The following is a 26324-nucleotide window of genomic DNA, read 5'->3' as shown; positions in this document are numbered from 1 at the left end:
GACAGAATGAGACTGGTCCTGGTCTAACAGGAGGTGTTAACCAGACAGAATGAGACTGGTCCTGGTCTAACACACTGAGGAGGTGTTAACCAGACAGAATGAGACTGGTCCTGGTCTAACAGGAGGTGTTAACCAGACAGAATGAGACTGGTCCTGGTCTAACACACTGAGGAGGTGTTAACTAGACAGAATGAGACTGGTCCTGGTCTAACACACTGAGGAGGTGTTAAACAGACAGAATGAGACTGGTCCTGGTCTAACACACTGAGGAGGTGTTAACCAGACAGAATGAGACTGGTCCTGGTCTAACAGGAGGTGTTAACCAGACAGAATGAGACTGGTCCTGGTCTAACACACTGAGGAGGTGTTAACCAGACAGAATGAGACTGGTCCTGGTCTAACAGGAGGTGTTAACCAGACAGAATGAGACTGGTCCTGGTCTAACAGGAGGTGTTAACCAGACAGAATGAGACTGGTCCTGGTCTAACAGGAGGTGTTAACCAGACAGAATGAGACTGGTCCTGGTCTAACAGGAGGTGTTAACCAGACAGAATGAGACTGGTCCTGGTCTAACAGGAGGTGTTAACCAGACAGAATGAGACTGGTCCTGGTCTAACACACTGAGGAGGTGTTAACCAGACAGAATGAGACTGGTCCTGGTCTAACACACTGAGGTGTTAACCAGACAGAATGAGACTGGTCCTGGTCTAACACCCTGAGGAGGTGTTAACCAGACAGAATGAGACTGGTCCTGGTCTAACAGGAGGTGTTAACCAGACAGAATGAGACTGGTCCTGGTCTAACAGGAGGTGTTAACCAGACAGAATGAGACTGGTCCTGGTCTAACAGGAGGTGTTAACCAGACAGAATGAGACTGGTCCTGGTCTAACAGGAGGTGTTAACCAGACAGAATGAGACTGGTCCTGGTCTAACACACTGAGGAGGTGTTAACCAGACAGAATGAGACTGGTCCTGGTCTAACACACTGAGGAGGTGTTAACCAGACAGAATGAGACTGGTCCTGGTCTAACACACTGAGGAGGTGTTAACCAGACAGAATGAGACTGGTCCTGGTCTAACACACTGAGGAGGTGTTAACCAGACAGAATGAGACTGGTCCTGGTCTAACACACTGAGGAGGTGTTAACCAGACAGAATGAGACTGGTCCTGGTCTAACAGGAGGTGTTAACCAGACAGAATGAGACTGGTCCTGGTCTAACACACTGAGGAGGTGTTAACCAGACAGAATGAGACTGGTCCTGGTCTAACAGGAGGTGTTAACCAGACAGAATGAGACTGGTCTAACACACTGAGGAGGTGTTAACCAGACAGAATGAGACTGGTCCTGGTCTAACAGGAGGTGTTAACCAGACAGAATGAGACTGGTCCTGGTCTAACACACTGAGGAGGTGTCAACCAGACAGAATGAGACTGGTCCTGGTCTAACAGGAGGTGTTAACCAGACAGAATGAGACTGGTCTAACACACTGAGGAGGTGTTAACCAGACAGAATGAGACTGGTCCTGGTCTAACAGGAGGTGTTAACCAGACAGAATGAGACTGGTCCTGGTCTAACAGACTGAGGAGGTGTTAACCAGACAGAATGAGACTGGTCCTGGTCTAACAGGAGGTGTTAACCAGACAGAATGAGACTGGTCCTGGTCTAACACACTGAGGAGGTGTTAACTAGACAGAATGAGACTGGTCCTGGTCTAACACACTGAGGAGGTGTTAACCAGACAGAATGAGACTGGTCCTGGTCTAACAGGAGGTGTTAACCAGACAGAATGAGACTGGTCCTGGTCTAACACACTGAGGAGGTGTTAACCAGACAGAATGAGACTGGTCCTGGTCTAACACAGAGGAGGTGTTAACCAGACAGAATGAGACTGGTCCTGGTCTAACAGGAGGTGTTAACCAGACAGAATGAGACTGGTCCTGGTCTAACACACTGAGGAGGTGTTAACCAGACAGAATGAGACTGGTCCTGGTCTAACAGGAGGTGTTAACCAGACAGAATGAGACTGGTCTAACACACTGAGGAGGTGTTAACCAGACAGAATGAGACTGGTCCTGGTCTAACAGGAGGTGTTAACCAGACAGAATGAGACTGGTCCTGGTCTAACAGGAGGTGTTAACCAGACAGAATGAGACTGGTCTAACACACTGAGGAGGTGTTAACCAGACAGAATGAGACTGGTCCTGGTCTAACAGGAGGTGTTAACCAGACAGAATGAGACTGGTCCTGGTCTAACAGACTGAGGAGGTGTTAACCAGACAGAATGAGACTGGTCCTGGTCTAACAGGAGGTGTTAACCAGACAGAATGAGACTGGTCCTGGTCTAACACACTGAGGAGGTGTTAACTAGACAGAATGAGACTGGTCCTGGTCTAACACACTGAGGAGGTGTTAACCAGACAGAATGAGACTGGTCCTGGTCTAACACACTGAGGAGGTGTTAACCAGACAGAATGAGACTGGTCCTGGTCTAACACACTGAGGAGGTGTTAACCAGACAGAATGAGACTGGTCCTGGTCTAACAGGAGGTGTTAACCAGACAGAATGAGACTGGTCCTGGTCTAACACACTGAGGAGGTGTTAAACAGACAGAATGAGACTGGTCCTGGTCTAACACACTGAGGAGGTGTTAACCAGACAGAATGAGACTGGTCCTGGTCTAACAGGAGGTGTTAACCAGACAGAATGAGACTGGTCCTGGTCTAACACACTGAGGAGGTGTTAACCAGACAGAATGAGACTGGTCCTGGTCTAACACACTGAGGAGGTGTTAACCAGACAGAATGAGACTGGTCCTGGTCTAACACACTGAGGTGTTAACCAGACAGAATGAGACTGGTCCTGGTCTAACAGGAGGTGTTAACCAGACAGAATGAGACTGGTCCTGGTCTAACACACTGAGGAGGTGTTAACCAGACAGAATGAGACTGGTCCTGGTCTAACACACTGAGGAGGTGTTAACCAGACAGAATGAGACTGGTCCTGGTCTAACAGGAGGTGTTAACCAGACAGAATGAGACTGGTCCTGGTCTAACAGGAGGTGTTAACCAGACAGAATGAGACTGGTCCTGGTCTAACAGGAGGTGTTAACCAGACAGAATGAGACTGGTCCTGGTCTAACACACTGAGGAGGTATTAACCAGACAGAATGAGACTGGTCCTGGTCTAACACACTGAGGAGGTGTTAACCAGACAGAATGAGACTGGTCCTGGTCTAACACACTGAGGAGGTGTTAACCAGACAGAATGAGACTGGTCCTGGTCTAACACACTGAGGAGGTGTTAACCAGACAGAATGAGACTGGTCCTGGTCTAACACACTGAGGAGGTGTTAACCAGACAGAATGAGACTGGTCCTGGTCTAACACACTGAGGAGGTGTTAACCAGACAGAATGAGACTGGTCCTGGTCTAACAGGAGGTGTTAACCAGACAGAATGAGACTGGTCCTGGTCTAACACACTGAGGAGGTGTCAACCAGACAGAATGAGACTGGTCCTGGTCTAACAGGAGGTGTTAACCAGACAGAATGAGACTGGTCTAACACACTGAGGAGGTGTTAACCAGACAGAATGAGACTGGTCCTGGTCTAACAGGAGGTGTTAACCAGACAGAATGAGACTGGTCCTGGTCTAACAGACTGAGGAGGTGTTAACCAGACAGAATGAGACTGGTCCTGGTCTAACAGGAGGTGTTAACCAGACAGAATGAGACTGGTCCTGGTCTAACACACTGAGGAGGTGTTAACTAGACAGAATGAGACTGGTCCTGGTCTAACACACTGAGGAGGTGTTAACCAGACAGAATGAGACTGGTCCTGGTCTAACAGGAGGTGTTAACCAGACAGAATGAGACTGGTCCTGGTCTAACACACTGAGGAGGTGTTAACCAGACAGAATGAGACTGGTCCTGGTCTAACACAGAGGAGGTGTTAACCAGACAGAATGAGACTGGTCCTGGTCTAACAGGAGGTGTTAACCAGACAGAATGAGACTGGTCCTGGTCTAACACACTGAGGAGGTGTTAACTAGACAGAATGAGACTGGTCCTGGTCTAACACACTGAGGAGGTGTTAACCAGACAGAATGAGACTGGTCCTGGTCTAACACACTGAGGAGGTGTTAACCAGACAGAATGAGACTGGTCCTGGTTTAACAGGAGGTGTTAACCAGACAGAATGAGACTGGTCCTGGTCTAACAGGAGGTGTTAACCAGACAGAATGAGACTGGTCCTGGTCTAACAGGAGGTGTTAACCAGACAGAATGAGACTGGTCCTGGTCTAACAGGAGGTGTTAACCAGACAGAATGAGACTGGTCCTGGTCTAACACACTGAGGAGGTGTTAACCAGACAGAATGAGACTGGTCCTGGTCTAACACACTGAGGAGGTGTTAACCAGACAGAATGAGACTGGTCCTGGTCTAACACACTGAGGAGGTGTTAACCAGACAGAATGAGACTGGTCCTGGTCTAACACACTGAGGAGGTGTTAACCAGACAGAATGAGACTGGTCCTGGTCTAACACACTGAGGAGGTGTTAACCAGACAGAATGAGACTGGTCCTGGTCTAACACACTGAGGAGGTGTTAACCAGACAGAATGAGACTGGTCCTGGTCTAACAGGAGGTGTTAACCAGACAGAATGAGACTGGTCCTGGTCTAACACACTGAGGAGGTGTTAACCAGACAGAATGAGACTGGTCCTGGTCTAACAGGAGGTGTTAACCAGACAGAATGAGACTGGTCCTGGTCTAACACACTGAGGAGGTGTTAACCAGACAGAATGAGACTGGTCCTGGTCTAACACACTGAGGAGGTGTTAACTAGACAGAATGAGACTGGTCCTGGTCTAACACACTGAGGAGGTGTTAACCAGACAGAATGAGACTGGTCCTGGTCTAACACACTGGGGAGGTGTTAACCAGACAGAATGAGACTGGTCCTGGTCTAACAGGAGGTGTTAACCAGACAGAATGAGACTGGTCCTGGTCTAACACACTGAGGAGGTGTTAACCAGACAGAATGAGACTGGTCCTGGTCTAACACACTGGGGAGGTGTTAACCAGACAGAATGAGACTGGTCCTGGTCTAACAGGAGGTGTTAACCAGACAGAATGAGACTGGTCCTGGTCTAACACACTGAGGAGGTGTTAACCAGACAGAATGAGACTGGTCCTGGTCTAACAGGAGGTGTTAACCAGACAGAATGAGAGTGGTCCTGGTCTAACACACTGAGGAGGTGTTAACCAGACAGAATGAGAGTGGTCCTGGTCTAACAGGAGGTGTTAACCAGACAGAATGAGACTGGTCCTGGTCTAACACACTGAGGAGGTGTTAACCAGACAGAATGAGACTGGTCCTGGTCTAACAGGAGGTGTTAACCAGACAGAATGAGACTGGTCTAACACACTGAGGATGTGTTAACCAGACAGAATGAGACTGGTCCTGGTCTAACAGGAGGTGTTAACCAGACAGAATGAGACTGGTCCTGGTCTAACACACTGAGGAGGTGTTAACCAGACAGAATGAGACTGGTCCTGGTCTAACAGGAGGTGTTAACCAGACAGAATGAGACTGGTCCTGGTCTAACACACTGAGGAGGTGTTAACCAGACAGAATGAGACTGGTCCTTGTCTAACACACTGAGGAGGTGTCAACCAGACAGAATGAGACTGGTCCTGGTCTAACACACCCATACCTCTGTCTCTCTCTCCATCTCGCCATCTGTTTCTCCCTCTTTCTCTCTCGCTCTGTATCTCTCTCTCTCCCCCCCCTCTCTCTCCCTCTGTCTCTCTCTCCATCTCGCCATCTGTTTCTCCCTCTTTCTCTCTCGCTCTGTATCTCTCTCTCTCCCTCCCCCTCTCTCTCCCTCTGTATCTCTCTCTCTCGCCGTCTGGCTCGCTCTCTCTCCCTCCCACTTTCTCGGACTCTCTCCCTGTCTGTGAAACACACTGTGTTTTTGTACCGAATTAATCAATAATTACAAAGCAAACAAATGATCTCTTGAGCAGGTCTCCCCTCTCAGAGAGAGAGAGAGAGAGAGACAGAGAGAGAGAGACAGAGAGAGAGACAGAGAGAGACAGAGAGAGAGAGACAGAGAGAGAGAGACAGAGAGAGAGAGACAGAGAGAGAGAGAGAGAGAGAGAGACAGACCTGGAAAAAAATACTGTAGTATAAGAAAACTGTAGTATTTACTGTAGTTTTGGGGGATTTACAGTAGTGTTTATTTACTGTAGTGTTTTGGGGGACTCAGGGAGGACAGAACAGAATTGATCCACCCATGTCCCTGTCTAAGACCTGACTCAGGGAGGACAGAACAGGATTGATCCACCCATGTCTCTGTCTAAGACCTGACTCAGGGAGGACAGAACAGGATTGATCCACCCATGTCCCTGTCTAAGACCTGACTCAGGGAGGACAGAACACGATTGATCCACCCATGTCTCTTTTAAGACCTGACTCAGGGAGGACAGAACAGGATTGATCCACCCATGTCCCTGTCTAAGACCTGACTCAGGGAGGACAGAACAGAATTGATCCCATCCATGTCTCCGTCTAAGACCTGACTCAGGGAGGACAGAACAGGTTTGATCCCACCCATGTCTCCGTCTAAGACCTGACTCAGGGAGGACAGAACAGGATTGATCCCATCCATGTCCCCGTCTAAGACCTGACTCAGGGAGGACAGAACAGGATTGGGGACATGAAATATAGTTCGTCAAGTCCTTGGTTTAATTAGAGCTACACGACTTCAGGGGACAAATGATATCCAAATCTCTCTGAGAAATGCACCCAAAAGGTTCTTCCAAGAACCCCATGGAAAGTGTCATTCATCAAGGTGGGGGTTCTTCAAGGAACCTCTTTAGTTGTTGGGGGTTCTTCAAGGAACCTCTTTAGTTGGTGGGGGTTCTTCAAGGAACCTCTTTAGTTGGTGGGGGTTCTTCGGGGAACCTCTTTAGTTGGTGGGGGTTCTTCAAGGAACCTCTTTAGTTGGTGGGGGTTCGTCAAGGAACCTTTTTAGTTGGTGGGGGTTCTTCAAGGAACCTTTTTAGTTGGTGGGGGTTCTTCAAGGAACCTCTTTAGTTGGTGGGAGTTCTTCAAGGAACCTCTTTAATTGGTGGGGGTTCTTCAAGGAACCTAGCTGCCAAACTGAAAACTGCCAAACTGAAAAATGTGGATTTGAATTTGAGACAGCAGCAGGTTTCTCCGTCATGGGATCTAAATTGACATCGTTTAATGATGCCAACCATCTTTTCATATTTGTGCAAATGTCTGTGTTGTGTAATTAACACGTTCTCCCTTTTAAAAATGATTCTAACACAGAACGGTGAGCCAGTTCAAATGGATATGAATCACCGAAGATGCGTCGAAGGTTATCTGTATTTGGGCCCAGATGACGGAACAGATCACTGTCTGTGTGTGTCTGTCTGCAGGTATACTGACACCACTATGTACTGTACTATGTACAATATCACATACTATGAACAAATGGGGGTTGTTTTGTCTCATAATGTTCTGAAGGTCTTTAACTCTACCTACATGTACATATCACCTCAATTACCTCCACTAACCGGTGCCCCCCTGTATATAGTCTCCACATTGACTCTGTACCGGTACCCCCTGTATATAGCCTCCACATTGACTCTGTACCGGTACCCCCTGTATATAGCCTCCACATTGACTCTGTACCGGTACCCCCTGTATATAGCCTCCACATTGACTCTGTACCGGTACCCCCTGTATATAGCCTCCACATTGACTCTGTACCGGTACCCCCTGTATATAGCCTCCACATTGACTCTGTACCGGTACCCCCTGTATATAGCCTCCACATTGACTCTGTACCGGTACCCCCTGTATATAGCCTCCACATTGACTCTGTACCGGTACCCCCTGTATATAGCCTCCACATTGACTCTGTACTGGTACCCCCTGTATATAGTCTCACTATTGTTATTTTACTGCTGCTCTTTAATTATTTGTTACTTTTATTTGACATTTTTTTACTTATCTATTTCTTTTACTTAACACTTATTTTTTTATTAAAGCATTTAATAAATAATAATAATAACATTGTTGGTTAATAAGGGCTTGTAAGCGTTTCACTGTTGTGTTCGGCGCATGTGACAAATAAACTTTGATTTGATTTCAGATCACATGGACAGTGTCCTCTATAGCTGATTGTAATGAACGGTTTCTCTAGAACCTTCCAGGACTCAGTCACAGCTGCCATCTTCCTCCTCCCTGTTTAATGACGATCCCGGAGGTCTCTTCAGTACGGACCAGGTATACCTACCCAGGGAATAAAGGTTTTCACACAAGGAATGAAAACTTTCATGTGGATATTTGTTAATTATCTGTATATCATTTCTGTGTACCTCACAGACTTCACCTCTGATCAATAGAAACAGAAACCTTCCATCCTTGTGTGAATTCATTCTGTCTGTGGATACAGAGAACATCAACATGCCAGAGGATAAACCCATTGGACTTGGGGCTCTGCTTGGAGTTGACCTCGAAATTTGGATTTTTTGAATTCTGCTTTGCCACTAAAATTATAATAAACACTGACACCTAAAATGTGTTGTTGTTTACCTCATATTTGGATTTTGTTGTTGTTATTGATAATATTGTTACGCTGATTATTATTAATCATATCAAAAGGTTATTTGAGGATTCATTAATTAAGATTAAGATGAATTAAAATGGGTCCCCCCACCCCACCCCACCCCCAGTTTCAGTTTGATGAAACCCCTGAAGGATCCCCTCTAGGAACCCTTTTAACAATGTACAGCTGTAGTTTAGTATCTTTTAGTTTAGTGTGTGTGTTCACAGTGGAAGTGTAGTGGAGTAGGCCTAGGTCTAAAATACACCCAACAGAAATATAAACGCAACATTTTCAATATGTTTCATGAGCTGAAATAAAACATCCCTGAAATGTTCCTGATGTCATTATGGGGTATTGTGATGTCATTATGGGGTATTGTGATGTCATTATGGGGTATTGTGATGTCATTATGGGGTATTGTGATGTCATTATGGGGTATTGTGATGTCATTATGGGGTATTGTGATGTCATTATGGGGTATTGTGATGTCATTATGGGGTATTGTGATGTCATTATGGGGTATTGTGATGTCATTATGGGGTATTGTGATGTCATTATGGGGTATTGTGATGTCATTTTGGGGTATTGTGATTCACGCCCAATAAAGCTTATTTCTCCTTTGTCAAGATAATCCCTCCACCTGACAGGTGTGGCATTTCAAGAAGCTGATTAAACAGCATGATCATTACACAGGTGCACCTTCTGCCATGGACAATAAAAGGCAACTTTAAAATGTGCAGTTTTGTCACACAACACAATGCCACAAATGTCTCAAGTTTTGAGGGAGCGTGTAATTGACATGCTGACTGCAGGGAATGTCCACTTAACCCTTGAAGCCAGCAGCACCAATGTGTCGGAGGAAACACCGTACACCTGGCAACCGTGTCAGCGTGCACTGCGCCCACAGGAGCCGCTAGTGCATGATGGGACAAGGACATCCCTGCTGGCCAAACCCTCAATCCCACTGAGACAGGGCCTGGACTCCATCCCAGAATCTCTAGCGGCACAGCCTTAGACCACTGAGACAGGGCCTGGACTCAATCCCAGAATCTCTAGTGGCACAGCCTTAGACCACTGAGACAGGGCCTGGACTCAATCCCAGAATCTCTAGCGACACAGCTTTAGACCACTGAGACAGGGTCTGGACTCAATCCCAGAATCTCTAGCGACACAGCCTTAGACCACTGAGACAGGGTCTGGACTCAATCCCAGAATCTCTAGTGGCACAGCCTTAGACCACTGAGACAGGGCCTGGACTCCATCCCAGAATCTCTAGTGACACAGCCTTAGACCACTGAGACAGGGCCTGGACTCAATCCCAGAATCTCTAGCGACACAGCCTTAGACCACTGAGACAGGGTCTGGACTCAATCCCAGAATCTCTAGTGACACAGCCTTAGACCACTGAGACAGGGCCTGGACTCAATCCCAGAATCTCTAGTGGCACAGCCTTAGACCACTGAGACAGGGCCTGGACTCAATCCCAGAATCTCTAGTGGCACAGCCTTAGACCACTGAGACAGGGCCTGGACTCAATCCCAGAATCTCTAGTGGCACAGCCTTAGACCACTGAGACAGGGCCTGGACTCAATCCCAGAATCTCTAGTGGCACAGCCTTAGACCACTGAGACAGGGCCTGGACTCAATCCCAGAATCTCTAGTGGCACAGCCTTAGACCACTGAGACAGGGTCTGGACTCAATCCCAGAATCTCTAGTGGCACAGCCTTAGACCACTGAGACAGGGTCTGGACTCAATCCCAGAATCTCTAGTGGCACAGCCTTAGACCACTGAGACAGGGTCTGGACTCAATCCCAGAATCTCTAGTGGCACAGCCTTAGACCACTGAGACAGGGCCTGGACTCAATCCCAGAATCTCTAGTGGCACAGCCTTAGACCACTGAGACAGGGCCTGGACTCAATCCCAGAATCTCTAGCGACACAGCCTTAGACCACTGAGACAGGGTCTGGACTCAATCCCAGAATCTCTAGTGGCACAGCCTTAGACCACTGAGACAGGGTCTGGACTCAATCCCAGAATCTCTAGTGGCACAGCCTTAGACCACTGAGACAGGGTCTGGACTCAATCCCAGAATCTCTAGCGGCACAGCCTTAGACCACTGAGACAGGGTCTGGACTCAATCCCAGAATCTCTAGTGGCACAGCCTTAGACCACTGAGACAGGGTCTGGACTCAATCCCAGAATCTCTAGCGACACAGCCTTAGACCACTGCCCCACCCGGGAGCCCCCCTTTATTTATTTGTGGTCAGTGTTATTTAACAGCCAGGAAAAGATGAAGAAGCCTACTCTCTACTTTATAGCGTTTGAATTATCTTGCCTCCCTTTTTTATTTATTTTACCTTTATTTAACCAGGCAAGGCAGTTCAGAACAAATTCTTATTTTCCAGAATCTGTTCAGGGGCAGAAGGACAGCTCGGGGGTTTGAACTTGCAACCCTTCGGTTACTAGTCCAACGCTCTAACCACTAGGCTACCCTGCCGCCCCTTTGACTTTGGCACAATTATCTCTCCAAGTGAGCGCTTGTTCACTTCCCTATCGTGGATTTGAAAGGGAATGACTGGGTATGTGGAAACTCTCTCTCGCCCATGTCACCACAACACCAACCCAATGCTTTATGACTTGAGGGCAGTAGGCCTAGTGAAGGAGTGTACACTTCAGGAGGAAGGAGAGATTACTGAATAACGTCTCTCTCTCTCTAAATCCCAACGCCTGGACAATTTATCATCTATCTACTCTCTTGTTTTTCATCCTCCGTCAATAGTTTAATTTCTACCCCTGTGGGTGGAAGGTGGCCTGGTCTTCATTTAATGTACGGTTGCGCCCTCTTGTGGTTAAAATAACTCATGACATCTCCCATCAAAGCAGTGTGAATGACTGGTGGTTAATTTTGTGTACTGTGGAGCCATCTAGTGGCCAGTAGTGTTAATGTCACCCTAAATCATGAAAATAGCAAGACCAATGGATTCTTCATCCCTTTATCCATTTTTAATCCAATCTGAAATGAAAAGAATCTGACGGACAAAACATGTAATAGTGTTTTATGAAGAGGGTTGTGATTCTGGTAGGCTATACACTGACACAGCTATACACTGACACAGCTATACACTGACACAGCTATACACTGACACAGCTATACACTGACACAGCTATACACTGACACAGCTATACACTGACACAGCTATACACTGACACAGCTGACTAACTCTTCTGATGACTTGTTTAATATAATACACAAACATCTCTGTCAGGGCCTGGTCAACATCTCTGTCAGGGCCTGGTCAACATCTCTGTCAGGGCCTGGTCAACATCTCTGTCAGGACCTATGGGCCCTGGTCAACATTAGTGCAGGAAATAGATAGGGGCCATAGAAAGTTTGAACAAGAGAGAGGAGAGTATGCGAGGGGGAGTGGGAGAGGAGAGGAGGAGGGGAGAGGGGTAGGAGGGGAGGAGAGAGGAAAGGAAAGAAGGGGCAGGGGAGAGGAGAGGAGGGAGAGGAGAGTAGGGGGAGGAGAGAGGAGAGTAGGGGGAGGAGAGAGGGGGAGTAGGGGGAGGAGAGAGGGGAGAGGAGAGGAGAGGAGAGAAGGAGGAGAGTAGGGGGAGAGGGAGAGGAGAGTATGGGGAGGAGAGAGTAGGGGGGAGAGGAGAGTAGGGGGAGGAGAGAAGGAGGAGAGGAGAGGAGGGGGAGAGGAGAGTAGGGGGAGGAGAGAGGGGAGAGGAGAGTAGGGGGAGGAGAGAGGGGGAGAGGGAGAGGAGGGGGAGAGGAGAGGAGGGGGAGGAGAGTAGGGGGGAGAGTATGGGGGAGAGTCGTGGGGGAGAGTAGGGGGAGGAGAGTAGGGGGGAGGAGAGAAGGAGGAGTGGAGAGTAGGGGGGAGGAGAGAAGGAGGAGTGGAGAGTAGGGGGGAGGAGAGAAAGAGGAGTGGAGAGTAGGGGGAGGAGAGAGGGGAGAGGAGGGGGGAGGAGAGAGGGGGAGAGGAGAGTAGGGGGAGAGGAGAGTAGGGGGAGGAGAGTGGGGGGAGGAGAGAAGGAGGAGTGGAGAGTAGGGGGGAGGAGAGAAGGAGGAGTGGAGAGTAGGGGAGGAGAGAGGGGAGAGGAGGGGAGAGGAGAGAGGGGAGAGGAGGGGAGAGGAGAGAGGAGGGGAGAGGAGAGAGGGGAGGAGAGTATCTTTAGACATGCTGAGTCTTGAAGGCAGTAAGTCATCACAAGCTGCCTGTGTGTTTAGAATTTGCCCCCAATCCTTTAAAATGACGTGTGTGTGTGTGTGTGTGTGTGTGTGTGTGTGTGTGTGTGTGTGTGTGTGTGTGTGTGTGTGTGTGTGTGTGTGTGGTGTGTAAGTGCTAGGGTGTGTGTGTGTGTTCCAACCTGTCAGATCCACAAGTCCACTTGTTGTAACAGAAAGACATTGAAACAGAAGCATTGTTAGAACCCTGAGGAAGACAGAACTCAGAGGAGGAATGTTGTGATTAGAATGTCTTAATGAAACAAAATAGAACACTGAGGGAGACAGAATGTCTTAATGAAACAAAATAGAACACTGAGGGAGACAGAATGTCTTAATGAAACACAATAGAACACAGAGGAAGACAGAATGTCTTAATGAAACATAATAGAACACTGAGGAAGACAGAATGTCTTAATGAAACATAATAGAACACTGAGGAAGACAGAATGTCTTAATGAAACACAATAGAACACAGAGGAAGACAGAATGTCTTAATGAAACATAATAGAACACTGAGGAAGACAGAATGTCTTAATGAAACACAATAGAACACCGAGGAAGACAGAATGTCTTAATGAAACACAATAGAACACAGAGGAAGACAGAACTAGAATGTCTTAATGAAACACAATAGAACACAGAGGAAGACAGAACTAGAATGTCTTAATGAAACACAATAGAACACAGAGGAAGAGAGAATGTCTTAATGAAACACAATAGAACACTGAGGAAGACAGAATGTCTTAATGAAACACAATAGAACACAGAGGAAGACAGAACTAGAATGTTTTAATGAAACACAATAGAACACCCAATATGTTAATGGGGGCCCAGAATCATTCCTGCTCAGGACACAACACATGATCAGATTCCTGTCCATAGTGGAGGTAGCTGTTCCCCTGGTGGACAGGGTACCTGGCCTATCTACACAGGAAGACTAAACAGAACATAAGGCCTTCTGGGAACATGAGGGGAACGTCGGCCAGAGCTAAATGTGATGGGGACAGAAACCAAAAAAAGATTAAGAACCAATTCATGCGTCTGCTTGTAGGAGACATTCCACATAGCACCCATTCCCTTTAAAGTGCACTACTTTTGACTATATATGGAACAGGGTGCACTATATTATTAGGGTGCCATTTGGAATGCAAACTACAAATAATTTTTATTTTACCTAACTAGGCAAGTCAGTTTAAGAACAAATTCTTATTTTCAATGACGTCCCAGGAACAGTGGGTTAACTGCCTGTTCAGGGGCAGAACGACAGATGTCAGCTCGGGGATTTGAACTTGCAAACTTTCGGTTACTAGTCCAACGCTCTAACCACTAGGCTACCCTGCCGCCCCACAATGCACTTGGGCTTTGGTCAAATGTAGTTCACCAAATAAGGGAATAGTGTGAGGGAATAAGGGAATAGGGAATAAGGGAATAGGGAATAAGGGAATAGTGTGAGGGAATAGGGAATAAGGGAATAGTGTGAGGGAATAGTGTGAGGGCATAGGGAATAAGGGAATAGTGTGAGAGAATACGGGAATATGGAACAAGGGAATAGTGTGAGGGCATAGGGAATAAGGGAATAGTGTGAGAGAATAAGGGAATAGGGAACAAGGGAAGAGTGTGAGGGAATAGTTTGAGGGCATAGGGAATAAGGGAATAGTGTGGGGGAATAGGGAATAAGGGAATAGTGTGAGGGAATAAGGGAAAAGGGAACAAGGGAATAGTGTGAGGGAATAAGGGAATAGGGAATAAGGGAATAGGGAATAAGGGAATAGTGTGAGGGAATAAGGGAAAAGGGAACAAGGAAATAGTGTGAGAGAATAAGGGAATAGGGAACAAGGGAATAGTGTGAGGTAATAAGGGAATAGGGAATAAGGTAATAGGGAATAAGGGAATAGGGTGCCGTTTCAGTCTTTATCCTGTCCAGTCTTCTAGTTCCGTAGCAGCCAGGTGGGAGCAGAGACTCCTGCCTGAGTAAAGTAGTTCCACCACCAAGGCTTCTCCTTCTCCTGCCACTCTCCTCCCATCCCCGGTTCTCCTCCCATCCCCGGTTCCCTGGGTTCCCTGGGTTCCCTCGGTTCTCCCGGCTCGGAGCGGCCGTAGCTCTGGAAGTGGTTGTAAGGGTCGAAGCGGTCATAAGTGTCCAGGGAGGATCTGAGGAACAGGTGGTAGTCTGGTCCTACTGGCTGAACAGGGACCTGGAGGAGAGGAGAGAAATACATATCTTTAATGAGAGGTAGGGGAGGAGGGAGGAGAGGGGAGAGGGAGGGGAGGTCACTCAGGCCCAGAAGCCAGGATGTGCATATAATTGGTAGTACTGGATAGAAAACACTTTAAAGTTTCTAAAACTGTTAAAATAACACACGAGAGTATAACACAAGTGTTATGGTAGCCGAAAATCCGAAGAAAAACCAACCAGAATTATTTTTTTTTGAGATCCCATGCTCTTTCGATGAATAGCTATGGGTCCTATGTGATTCCAGCTCCCAAATTGCAATTCCTATGGCTTCCACTAGATGGCAACAGTCTTTGTCCACGGTTTCAGGCTTGTAAACATGAATGTTGAAGAAAGAATATATGACTTTGAAAAGAGACAGTCAGCTTTGAAAATCAGTCTTGGGGCCATAAAGAGGACGCGCAATGGCTTATTTTGTTATTATTTTTATTTATTTTTTATTATCTTATTTTGCCTATAGAACATACTTCTTTCCGTATGAAATATTATCGTTTATTTACATTTTAGGGAACCTGAGGATTAAACTGAAACGTAAACTGACTTTTTGGGATAAAAGAGGGATTTTAATCTAACAAAATGACCTGTTGTAGCTGGGACCCTTTGGATTGCAAACAGAGGAAGATTTTCAGAAGTAGGTGATTTATTTAATCGCTGTTTGTGATTGAAAAATGTGTTGTGGGGCGCCGTCCTCAAACAATGGCGCGGTACGCTTTCACCGTAAAGCTTTTTGGCAATCTGAAAATGCAGTTAGATTAACGAGAATGTCAGCTTTTAACCGATATAAGATACTTGTATGTTCATAAATGTTTCATCTTACGATTATTTATTTGATTTACTTACCCTCCAATTTCACCGGATATGGTGACAGGTTTCTGGCTCAAGGGACGCCAAGCCTTATACCTCAGATATCATGACCCTGACATCATGACCCTGACATCATGACCCTGACATCATGACCCTGACATCATGACCCTGACATCAACCCCTCAGATATCATGACCCTGACATCAACCCCTCAGATATCATGACCCTGACATCAACCCCTCAGATATCATGACCCTGACATCAACCCCTCAGATATCATGACCATGACATTAACCCCTCAGATATCATGACCCTGACATCATGACCCTGACATCATGACCCTGACATCAACCCCTCAGACATCATGACCCTGACATCAACACCTCAGATATCATGACCCTGACATCAACACCTCAGATATCATGACCCTGACATCAACCACCCAGATATCATGACCCTGACATCAACCCCTCAGATATCATGACCCTGACATCAACCCCTCAGACATCATGACCCTGACATCAAAACCTCAGATATCATGACCCTGACATCAACACCTCAGATATCATGACCCTGACATCAACCCCTCAGATATCATGACCCTGACATCAACCCCTCAGATATCATGACCCTGACAACAACACCTCAGATATCATGACCCTGACATCAACCCCTCAGATATCATGACCCTGACATCAACCCCTCAGATATCATGACCCTGACAACAACACCTCAGATATCATGACCCTGACATCAACCCCTCAGATATCATGACCCTGACATCAACCCCTCAGATATCATGACCCTGACATCAACCCCTCAGATATCATGACCCTGACATCAACCCCTCAGATATCATGACCTTGACATCAACACCTCAGATATCATGACCCTGACAACAACACCTCAGATATCATGACCCTGACAACAACACCTCAGATATCATGACCCTGACATCAACACCTCAGATATCATGACCCTGACAACAACACCTCAGATATCATGACCCTGACATCAACCCCTCAGATATCATGACCCTGACAACAACACCTCAGATATCATGACCCTGACATCAACCCCTCAGATATCATGACCCTGACATCAACCCCTCAGATATCATGACCCTGTCAACAACACCTCAGATATCATGACCATGACATTAACACCTCAGATATCATGACCCTGACATCAACCCCTCAGATATCATGACCCTGATATCAACCCCTCAGATATCATGACCCTGACATCAACCCCTCAGATATCATGACCCAGACAACAACCCCTCAGATATCATGACCTTGACATCAACACCTCAGATATCATGACCCTGACAACAACACCTCAGATATCATGACCCTGACAACAACCCCTCAGATATCATGACCCAGACAACAACCCCTCAGATATCATGACCCTGACATCAACCCCTCAGATATCATGACCCTGACAACATGACCCTGACATCATGACCCTGACATCAACCCCTCAGATATCATGACCCTGACATCAACCCCTCAGATATCATGACCCTGACAACAACACCTCAGATATCATGACCCTGACATCAACCCCTCAGATATCATGACCCTGACATCAACTCCTCAGATATCATGACCCTGACAACAACACCTCAGATATCATGACCCTGACATCAACCCCTCAGATATCATGACCCTGACAACAACCCCTCAGATATCATGACCCTGACATCAACCCCTCAGATATCATGACCCTGACATCAACCCCTCAGATATCATGACCTTGACATCAACACCTCAGATATCATGACCCTGACAACAACACCTCAGATATCATGACCCTGACAACAACACCTCAGATATCATGACCCTGACATCAACACCTCAGATATCATGACCCTGACAACAACACCTCAGATATCATGACCCTGACATCAACCCTTCAGATATCATGACCCTGACAACAACACCTCAGATATCATGACCCTGACATCAACCCCTCAGATATCATGACCCTGACATCAACCCCTCAGATATCATGACCCTGACATCAACCCCTCAGATATCATGACCCTGACATTAACACCTCAGATATCATGACCCTGACATTAACCCCTCAGATATCATGACCCTGACATCAACACGTCAGATATCATGACCCTGACATCAACCCCTCAGATATCATGACCCTGACATCAACCCCACAGATATCATGACCCTGAAAACAACCCCTCAGATATCATGACCCTGACAACAACACCTCAGATATCATGACCCAGACAACAACCCCTCAGATATCATGACCCTGACAACAACCCCTCAGATATCATGACCCTGACATCAACACCTCAGATATCATGACCCTGACAACAACACCTCAGATATCATGACCCTGACATCAACACCTCAGATATCATGACCCTGACAACAACACCTCAGATATCATGACCCTGACATCAACCCCTCAGATATCATGACCCTGACATCATCCCCTCAGATATCATGACTATGACAACACCTCAGATATCATGACTATGACAACACCTCAGATATCATGACCCTGACATTAACCCCTCAGATATCATGACTATGACAACACCTCAGATATCATGACCCTGCCACCAACACCTCAGATATCATGACCCTGACATCAACCCCTCAGATATCATGACCCTGACAACAACACCTCAGATATCATGACCCTGACATCAACCCCTCAGATATCATGACCCTGACAACAACACCTCAGATATCATGACCCTGACATCGACCCCTCAGATATCATGACCCCTGACATCAACCCCTCAGATATCATGACCCTGACATCAACACCTCAGATATCATGACCCTGACATCAACACCTCAGATATCATGACCCTGACATCAACACCTCAGATATCATGACCCTGACAACAACCCCTCAGATATCATCGCCCTGACAACAACCCCTCAGATATCATGACCCTGACATCAACCCCTCAGATATCATGACCCTGACATCAACCCCTCAGATATCATGACCCTGACATCAACCCCTCAGATATCATGACCCTGACATCAACCCCTCAGATATCATGACCCTGACATCAACCCCTCAGATATCATGACCTTGACATCAACACCTCAGATATCATGACCCTGACATCAACCCCTCAGATATCATGACCCTGACATCAACCCCTCAGATATCATGACCCTGACATCATGACCCTGACATCAACCCCTCAGATATCATGACCCTGACATCAACCCCTCAGATATCATGACCCTGACATCAACCCCTCAGATATCATGACCCTGACAACAACACCTCAGATATCATGACCCTGACATCAACCCCTCAGATATCATGACCCTGACATCAACCCCTCAGATATCATGACCCTGACATCAACCCCTCAGATATCATGACCCTGACATCAACCCCTCAGATATCATGACCCTGACATCAACACCTCAGATATCATGACCCTGACATCAACCCCTCAGATATCATGACCCTGACATTAACCCCTCAGATATCATGACCCTGACAACAACCCCTCAGATATAATGACCCTGACATCAACACCTCAGATATCATGACACAGACATCAACCCCTCAGATATCATGACCCTGACATCAACCCCTCAGATATCATGACCCTGACATCAACCCCTCAGATATCATGACCCTGACATCAACCCCTCAGATATCATGACCCTGACAACAACCCCTCAGATATCATGACCCTGACATCAACCCCTCAGATATCATGACCCTGACATCAACACCTCAGATATCATGCCCCTGACAACAACACCTCAGATATCATGACCCTGACATCATGACCCTGACATCAACCCCTCAGATATCATGACCCTGACATCAACCCCTCAGATATCATGACCCTGACATCAACACCTCAGATATCATGACCCTGACATCAACCCCTCAGATATCATGACCCTGACATTAACCCCTCAGATATCATGACCCTGACAACAACCCCTCAGATATAATGACCCTGACATCAACACCTCAGATATCATTACACAGACATCAACCCCTCAGATATCATGACCCTGACATCAACCCTCAGATATCATGACCCTGACATCAACCCCTCAGATATCATGACCCTGACATCAACCCCTCAGATATCATGACCCTGACAACAACCCCTCAGATATCATGACCCTGACATCAACCCCTCAGATATCATGACCCTGACATCAACACCTCAGATATCATGCCCCTGACAACAACACCTCAGATATCATGACCCTGACATCATGACCCTGACATCATGACCCTGACATCAACCCCTCAGATATCATGACCCTGACATCAACCCCTCAGATATCATGACCCTGACATTAACCCCTCAGATATCATGACTATGACAACACCTCAGATATCATGACCCTGCCACCAACACCTCAGATATCATGACCCTGACATCAACCCCTCAGATATCATGACCCTGACAACAACACCTCAGATATCATGACCCTGACATCAACCCCTCAGATATCATGACCCTGACAACAACACCTCAGATATCATGACCCTGACATCGACCCCTCAGATATCATGACCCTGACATCAACCCCTCAGATATCATGACCCTGACATCAACACCTCAGATATCATGACCCTGACATCAACACCTCAGATATCATGACCCTGACATCAACCCCTCAGATATCATGACCCTGACATCAACCCCTCAGATATCATGACCCTGACATCAACACCTCAGATATCATGACCCTGACATCAACCCCTCAGATATCATGACCCTGACATCAACCCCTCAGATATCATGACCCTGACATCATGACCCTGACATCAACCCCTCAGATATCATGACCCTGACATCAACCCCTCAGATATCATGACCCTGACATCAACCCCTCAGATATCATGACACAGACATCAACCCCTCAGATATCATGACCCTGACATCAACCCCTCAGATATCATGACCCTGACATCAACCCCTCAGATATCATGACCCTGACATCAACCCCTCAGATATCATGACCCTGACAACAACCCCTCAGATATCATGACCCTGACATCAACCCCTCAGATATCATGACCCTGACATCAACACCTCAGATATCATGCCCCTGACAACAACACCTCAGATATCATGACCCTGACATCATGACCCTGACATCAACCCCTCAGATATCATGACCCTGACATCAACCCCTCAGATATCATGACCCTGACATTAACCCCTCAGATATCATGACTATGACAACACCTCAGATATCATGACCCTGCCACCAACACCTCAGATATCATGACCCTGACATCAACCCCTCAGATATCATGACCCTGACAACAACACCTCAGATATCATGACCCTGACATCAACCCCTCAGATATCATGACCCTGACAACAACACCTCAGATATCATGACCCTGACATCGACCCCTCAGATATCATGACCCTGACATCAACCCCTCAGATATCATGACCCTGACATCAACCCCTCAGATATCATGACCCTGACATCATGACCCTGACATCAACCCCTCAGATATCATGACCCTGACATCAACCCCTCAGATATCATGACCCTGACATCAACCCCTCAGATATCATGACCCTGACATCAACTCCTCAGATATCATGACCCTGACAACAACACCTCAGATATCATGACCCTGACATCAACCCCTCAGATATCATGACCCTGACATCAACCCCTCAGATATCATGACCCTGACATCAACCCCTCAGATATCATGACCCTGACATCAACCCCTCAGATATCATGACCTTGACATCAACACCTCAGATATCATGACCCTGACAACAACACCTCAGATATCATGACCCTGACAACAACACCTCAGATATCATGACCCTGACATCAACCCCTCAGATATCATGACCCTGACATCAACCCCTCAGATATCATGACCCTGACATCAACCCCTCAGATATCATGACCCTGACATTAACACCTCAGATATCATGACCCTGACATCAACCCCTCAGATATCATGACCCTGACATCAACCCCTCAGATATCATGACCCTGACAACAACCCCTCAGATATCATGACCCTGACATCAACCCTCAGATATCATGACCCTGACATCAACACCTCAGATATCATGCCCCTGACAACAACACCTCAGATATCATGACCCTGACATCATGACCCTGACATCAACCCCTCAGATATCATGACCCTGACATCAACCCCTCAGATATCATGACCCTGACATCAACACCTCAGATATCATGACCCTGACATCAACCCCTCAGATATCATGACCCTGACATTAACCCCTCAGATATCATGACCCTGACAACAACCCCTCAGATATAATGACCCTGACATCAACACCTCAGATATCATTACACAGACATCAACCCCTCAGATATCATGACCCTGACATCAACCCCTCAGATATCATGACCCTGACATCAACCCCTCAGATATCATGACCCTGACATCAACCCCTCAGATATCATGACCCTGACAACAACCCCTCAGATATCATGACCCTGACATCAACCCCTCAGATATCATGACCCTGACATCAACACCTCAGATATCATGCCCCTGACAACAACACCTCAGATATCATGACCCTACATCATGACCCTGACATCAACCCCTCAGATATCATGACCCTGACATCAACCCCTCAGATATCATGACCCTGACATTAACCCCTCAGATATCATGACTATGACAACACCTCAGATATCATGACCCTGCCACCAACACCTCAGATATCATGACCCTGACATCAACCCCTCAGATATCATGACCCTGACATGACAACACCTCAGATATCATGACCCTGACATCAACCCCTCAGATATCATGACCCTGACATCACCTCAGACAATATCATGACCCTGACATCAACCCCTCAGATATCATGACCCTGACATCAACACCTCAGATATCATGACCCTGACATCAACACCTCAGATATCATGACCCTGACATCAACCCCTCAGATATCATGACCCTGACATCAACCCCTCAGATATCATGACCCTGACATCAACACCTCAGATATCATGACCCTGACATCAACCCTCAGATATCATGACCCTGACATCAACCCCTCAGATATCATGACCCTGACATCATGACCCTGACATCAGATATCATGACCCTGACATCAACCCCTCAGATATCATGACCCTGACATCAACCCCTCAGATATCATGACCCTGACATCAACCCCTCAGATATCATGACCCTGACATCAACCCCTCAGATATCATGACCCTGACATCAACCCCTCAGATATCATGACCCTGACATCAACCCCTCAGATATCATGACCCTGACATCAACCCTCAGATATCATGACCCTGACATCAACCCCTCAGATATCATGACCCTGACATCAACCCCTCAGATATCATGACCCTGACCCTCAGATATCATGATATCATGACCCTGACATCAACCCTCAGATATCATGATATCATGACATGACAACACCTCAGATATCATGACCCTGACATCAACACCTCAGATATCATGACCCTGACATCAACCCCTCAGATATCATGACCCTGACATTAACCCTCAGATATCATGACCCTGACATCAACCCCTCAGATATCATGACCCTGACATCAACACCTCAGATATCATGACCCTGACATCAACCCCTCAGATATCATGACCCTGACATCAACCCCTCAGATATCATGACCCTGACATCAACCCCTCAGATATCATGACCCTGACATCAACATGACCCATCAGATATCATGACCCTGACATCAACCCCTCAGATATCATGACCCTGACATCAACCCTCAGATATCATGACCCTGACAACAACACCTCAGATATCATGACCCTGACATCAACCCCTCAGATATCATGACCCTGACATCAACCCCTCAGATATCATGACCCTGACATCAACCCCTCAGATATCATGACCCTGACATCAACCCCTCAGATATCATGACCCTGACATCAACACCTCAGATATCATGACCCTGACATCAACACCTCAGATATCATGACCCTGACATCAACACCTCAGATATCATGACCCTGACAACAACCCTCAGATATCATGACCCTGACATCAACCCTTCAGATATCATGACCCTGACATCAACCCTCAGATATCATGACCCTGACATCAACCCCTCAGATATCATGACCCTGACATCAACCCCTCACATGACACATCAACCCCTCAGATATCATGACCCTGACATAAACACCTCAACCCCTGACATCAGATATCATGACCCTGACATCAACACGTCAGATATCATGACCCTGACATCAACCCCTCAGATATCATGACCCTGACATCAACCCCACAGATATCATGACCCTGACATCAACCCCTCAGATATCATGACCCTGACATCAACCCTCAGATATCATGACCCTGACAACAACCCCTCAGATATCATGACCCTGACATCAACCCCTCAGATATCATGACCCTGACATCAACACCTCAGATATCATGACCCTGACATCAACACCTCAGATATCATGACCCTGACATCAACACCTCAGATATCATGACCCTGACAACCCTCAGATATCATGACCCTGACATCAACCCCTCAGATATCATGACCCAACACCTGATATCATGACAACAACACCTCAGATATCATGACCCTGACATTAACCCCTCAGATATCATGACTATGACAACACCTCAGATATCATGACCCTGCCACCAACACCTCAGATATCCTGACCCTGACATCAACCCCTCAGATATCATGACCCTGACAACAACACCTCAGATATCATGACCCTGACATCAACCCCTCAGATATCATGACCCTGACAACAACACCTCAGATATCATGACCCTGACATCGACCCCTCAGATATCATGACCCTGACATCAACCCCTCAGATAACATGACCCTGACATCAACACCTCAGATATCATGACCCGACATCAACACCTCAGATATCATGACCCTGACATCAACACCTCAGATATCATGACCCTGACATCAACCCCTCAGATATCATGACCCTGACATCAACCCCTCAGATATCATGACCCTGACATCAACCCCTCAGATATCATGACCCTGACATCAACCCCTCAGATATCATGACCCTGACATCAACCCTCAGATATCATGACCCTGACATCAACCCCTCAGATATCATGACCCTGACATCAACACCTCAGATATCATGACCCTGACATCAACCCCTCAGATATCAGATATCATGACCCTGACATCAACCCTGACATCAGATATCATGACCCTGACATCAACCCCTCAGATATCATGACCCTGACATCAACCCCTCAGATATCATGACCCTGACATCAACACCTCAGATATCATGACCCAACACATCAACCCTCAGATATCATGACCCTGACATCAACCCCTCAGATATCATGACCCTGACATCAACCCCTGATATCATGACCCTGACATCAACCCCTCAGATATCATGACCCTGACATCAACATCAACACCTCAGACCCCATCAGATATCATGACCCTGACATCAACCCTCAGATATCATGACCCTGACATCAGATATCATGACCCTGACATCAACCCTCAGATATCATGACCCTGACATCAACCCCTCACATGACCCTGACATCAACCCTCAGATATCATGACCCTGACATCATCAGATATCATGACCCTGACATCAACCCCTCAGATATCATGACCCTGACATCAACCCCTCAGATATCATGACCCTGACATCAACCCCTCAGATATCATGACCCTGACATCACACCCCCTCAGATATCATGACCCTGACATCAACCCCTCAGATATCATGACCCTGACATCAACAACACCTCAGATATCATGACCCTGACATCAACCCCTCAGATATCATGACCCTGACATCAACCCCTCAGATATCATGACCCTGACAACAACCCCTCAGATATCATGACCCTGACATCAACCCCTCAGATATCATGACCCTGACATCAACCCTCAGATATCATGACCCTGACATCAACCCTCAGATATCATGACCCTGACATCAACCCCTCAGATATCATGACCCTGACATCAACCCTCAGATATCATGACCCTGACATCAACCCCTCAGATATCATGACCCTGACATCAACCCTCAGATATCATGACCCTGACATCAACACCTCAGACATCACACAACCCTCAGATATCATGACCCTGACATCAACCCCATCAGATATCATGACCCTGACATCATATCATGACCCTGACCCCTCAGATATCATGACATGACCCTGACATCAACCCCTCAGATATCATGACCCTGACATCAACCCCTCAGATATCATGACCCTGACATCAACACCTCAGATATCATGACCCTGACATCAACCCTCAGATATCATGACCCTGACATCAACACCTCAGATATCATGACCCTGACATCAACCCCTCAGATATCATGACCCTGACATCAACCCCTCAGATATC

General features: G+C 46.9%; 1 protein-coding gene across 3 annotated transcripts in view; it reads right to left on the bottom strand.

Moving 5' to 3' along the window:
• Positions 1–13641: 13641 nt before the first annotated feature.
• The window catches only part of LOC135507210 (carboxypeptidase Z-like), an 88258-nt gene continuing 75575 nt past the window's right edge, over positions 13642–26324 (bottom strand). For all 3 annotated transcript variants that reach the window (XM_064926800.1, XM_064926799.1, XM_064926801.1), the window contains exon 16: positions 13642–15064. In XM_064926800.1, the coding sequence (XP_064782872.1) occupies positions 14798–15064 (267 nt within the window). In that variant the 3' untranslated portion in view covers positions 13642–14797. The remainder of the gene's footprint in view (positions 15065–26324) is intronic.

This window comes from Oncorhynchus masou, chromosome 20 (assembly GCF_036934945.1).
Source record: "Oncorhynchus masou masou isolate Uvic2021 chromosome 20, UVic_Omas_1.1, whole genome shotgun sequence".
Taxonomy (NCBI): Eukaryota; Metazoa; Chordata; class Actinopteri; order Salmoniformes; family Salmonidae; genus Oncorhynchus; species Oncorhynchus masou.
The sequence above is the reverse complement of the archived record's forward strand: the minus strand, read 5'-3'. Positions and strand labels throughout refer to the sequence as shown.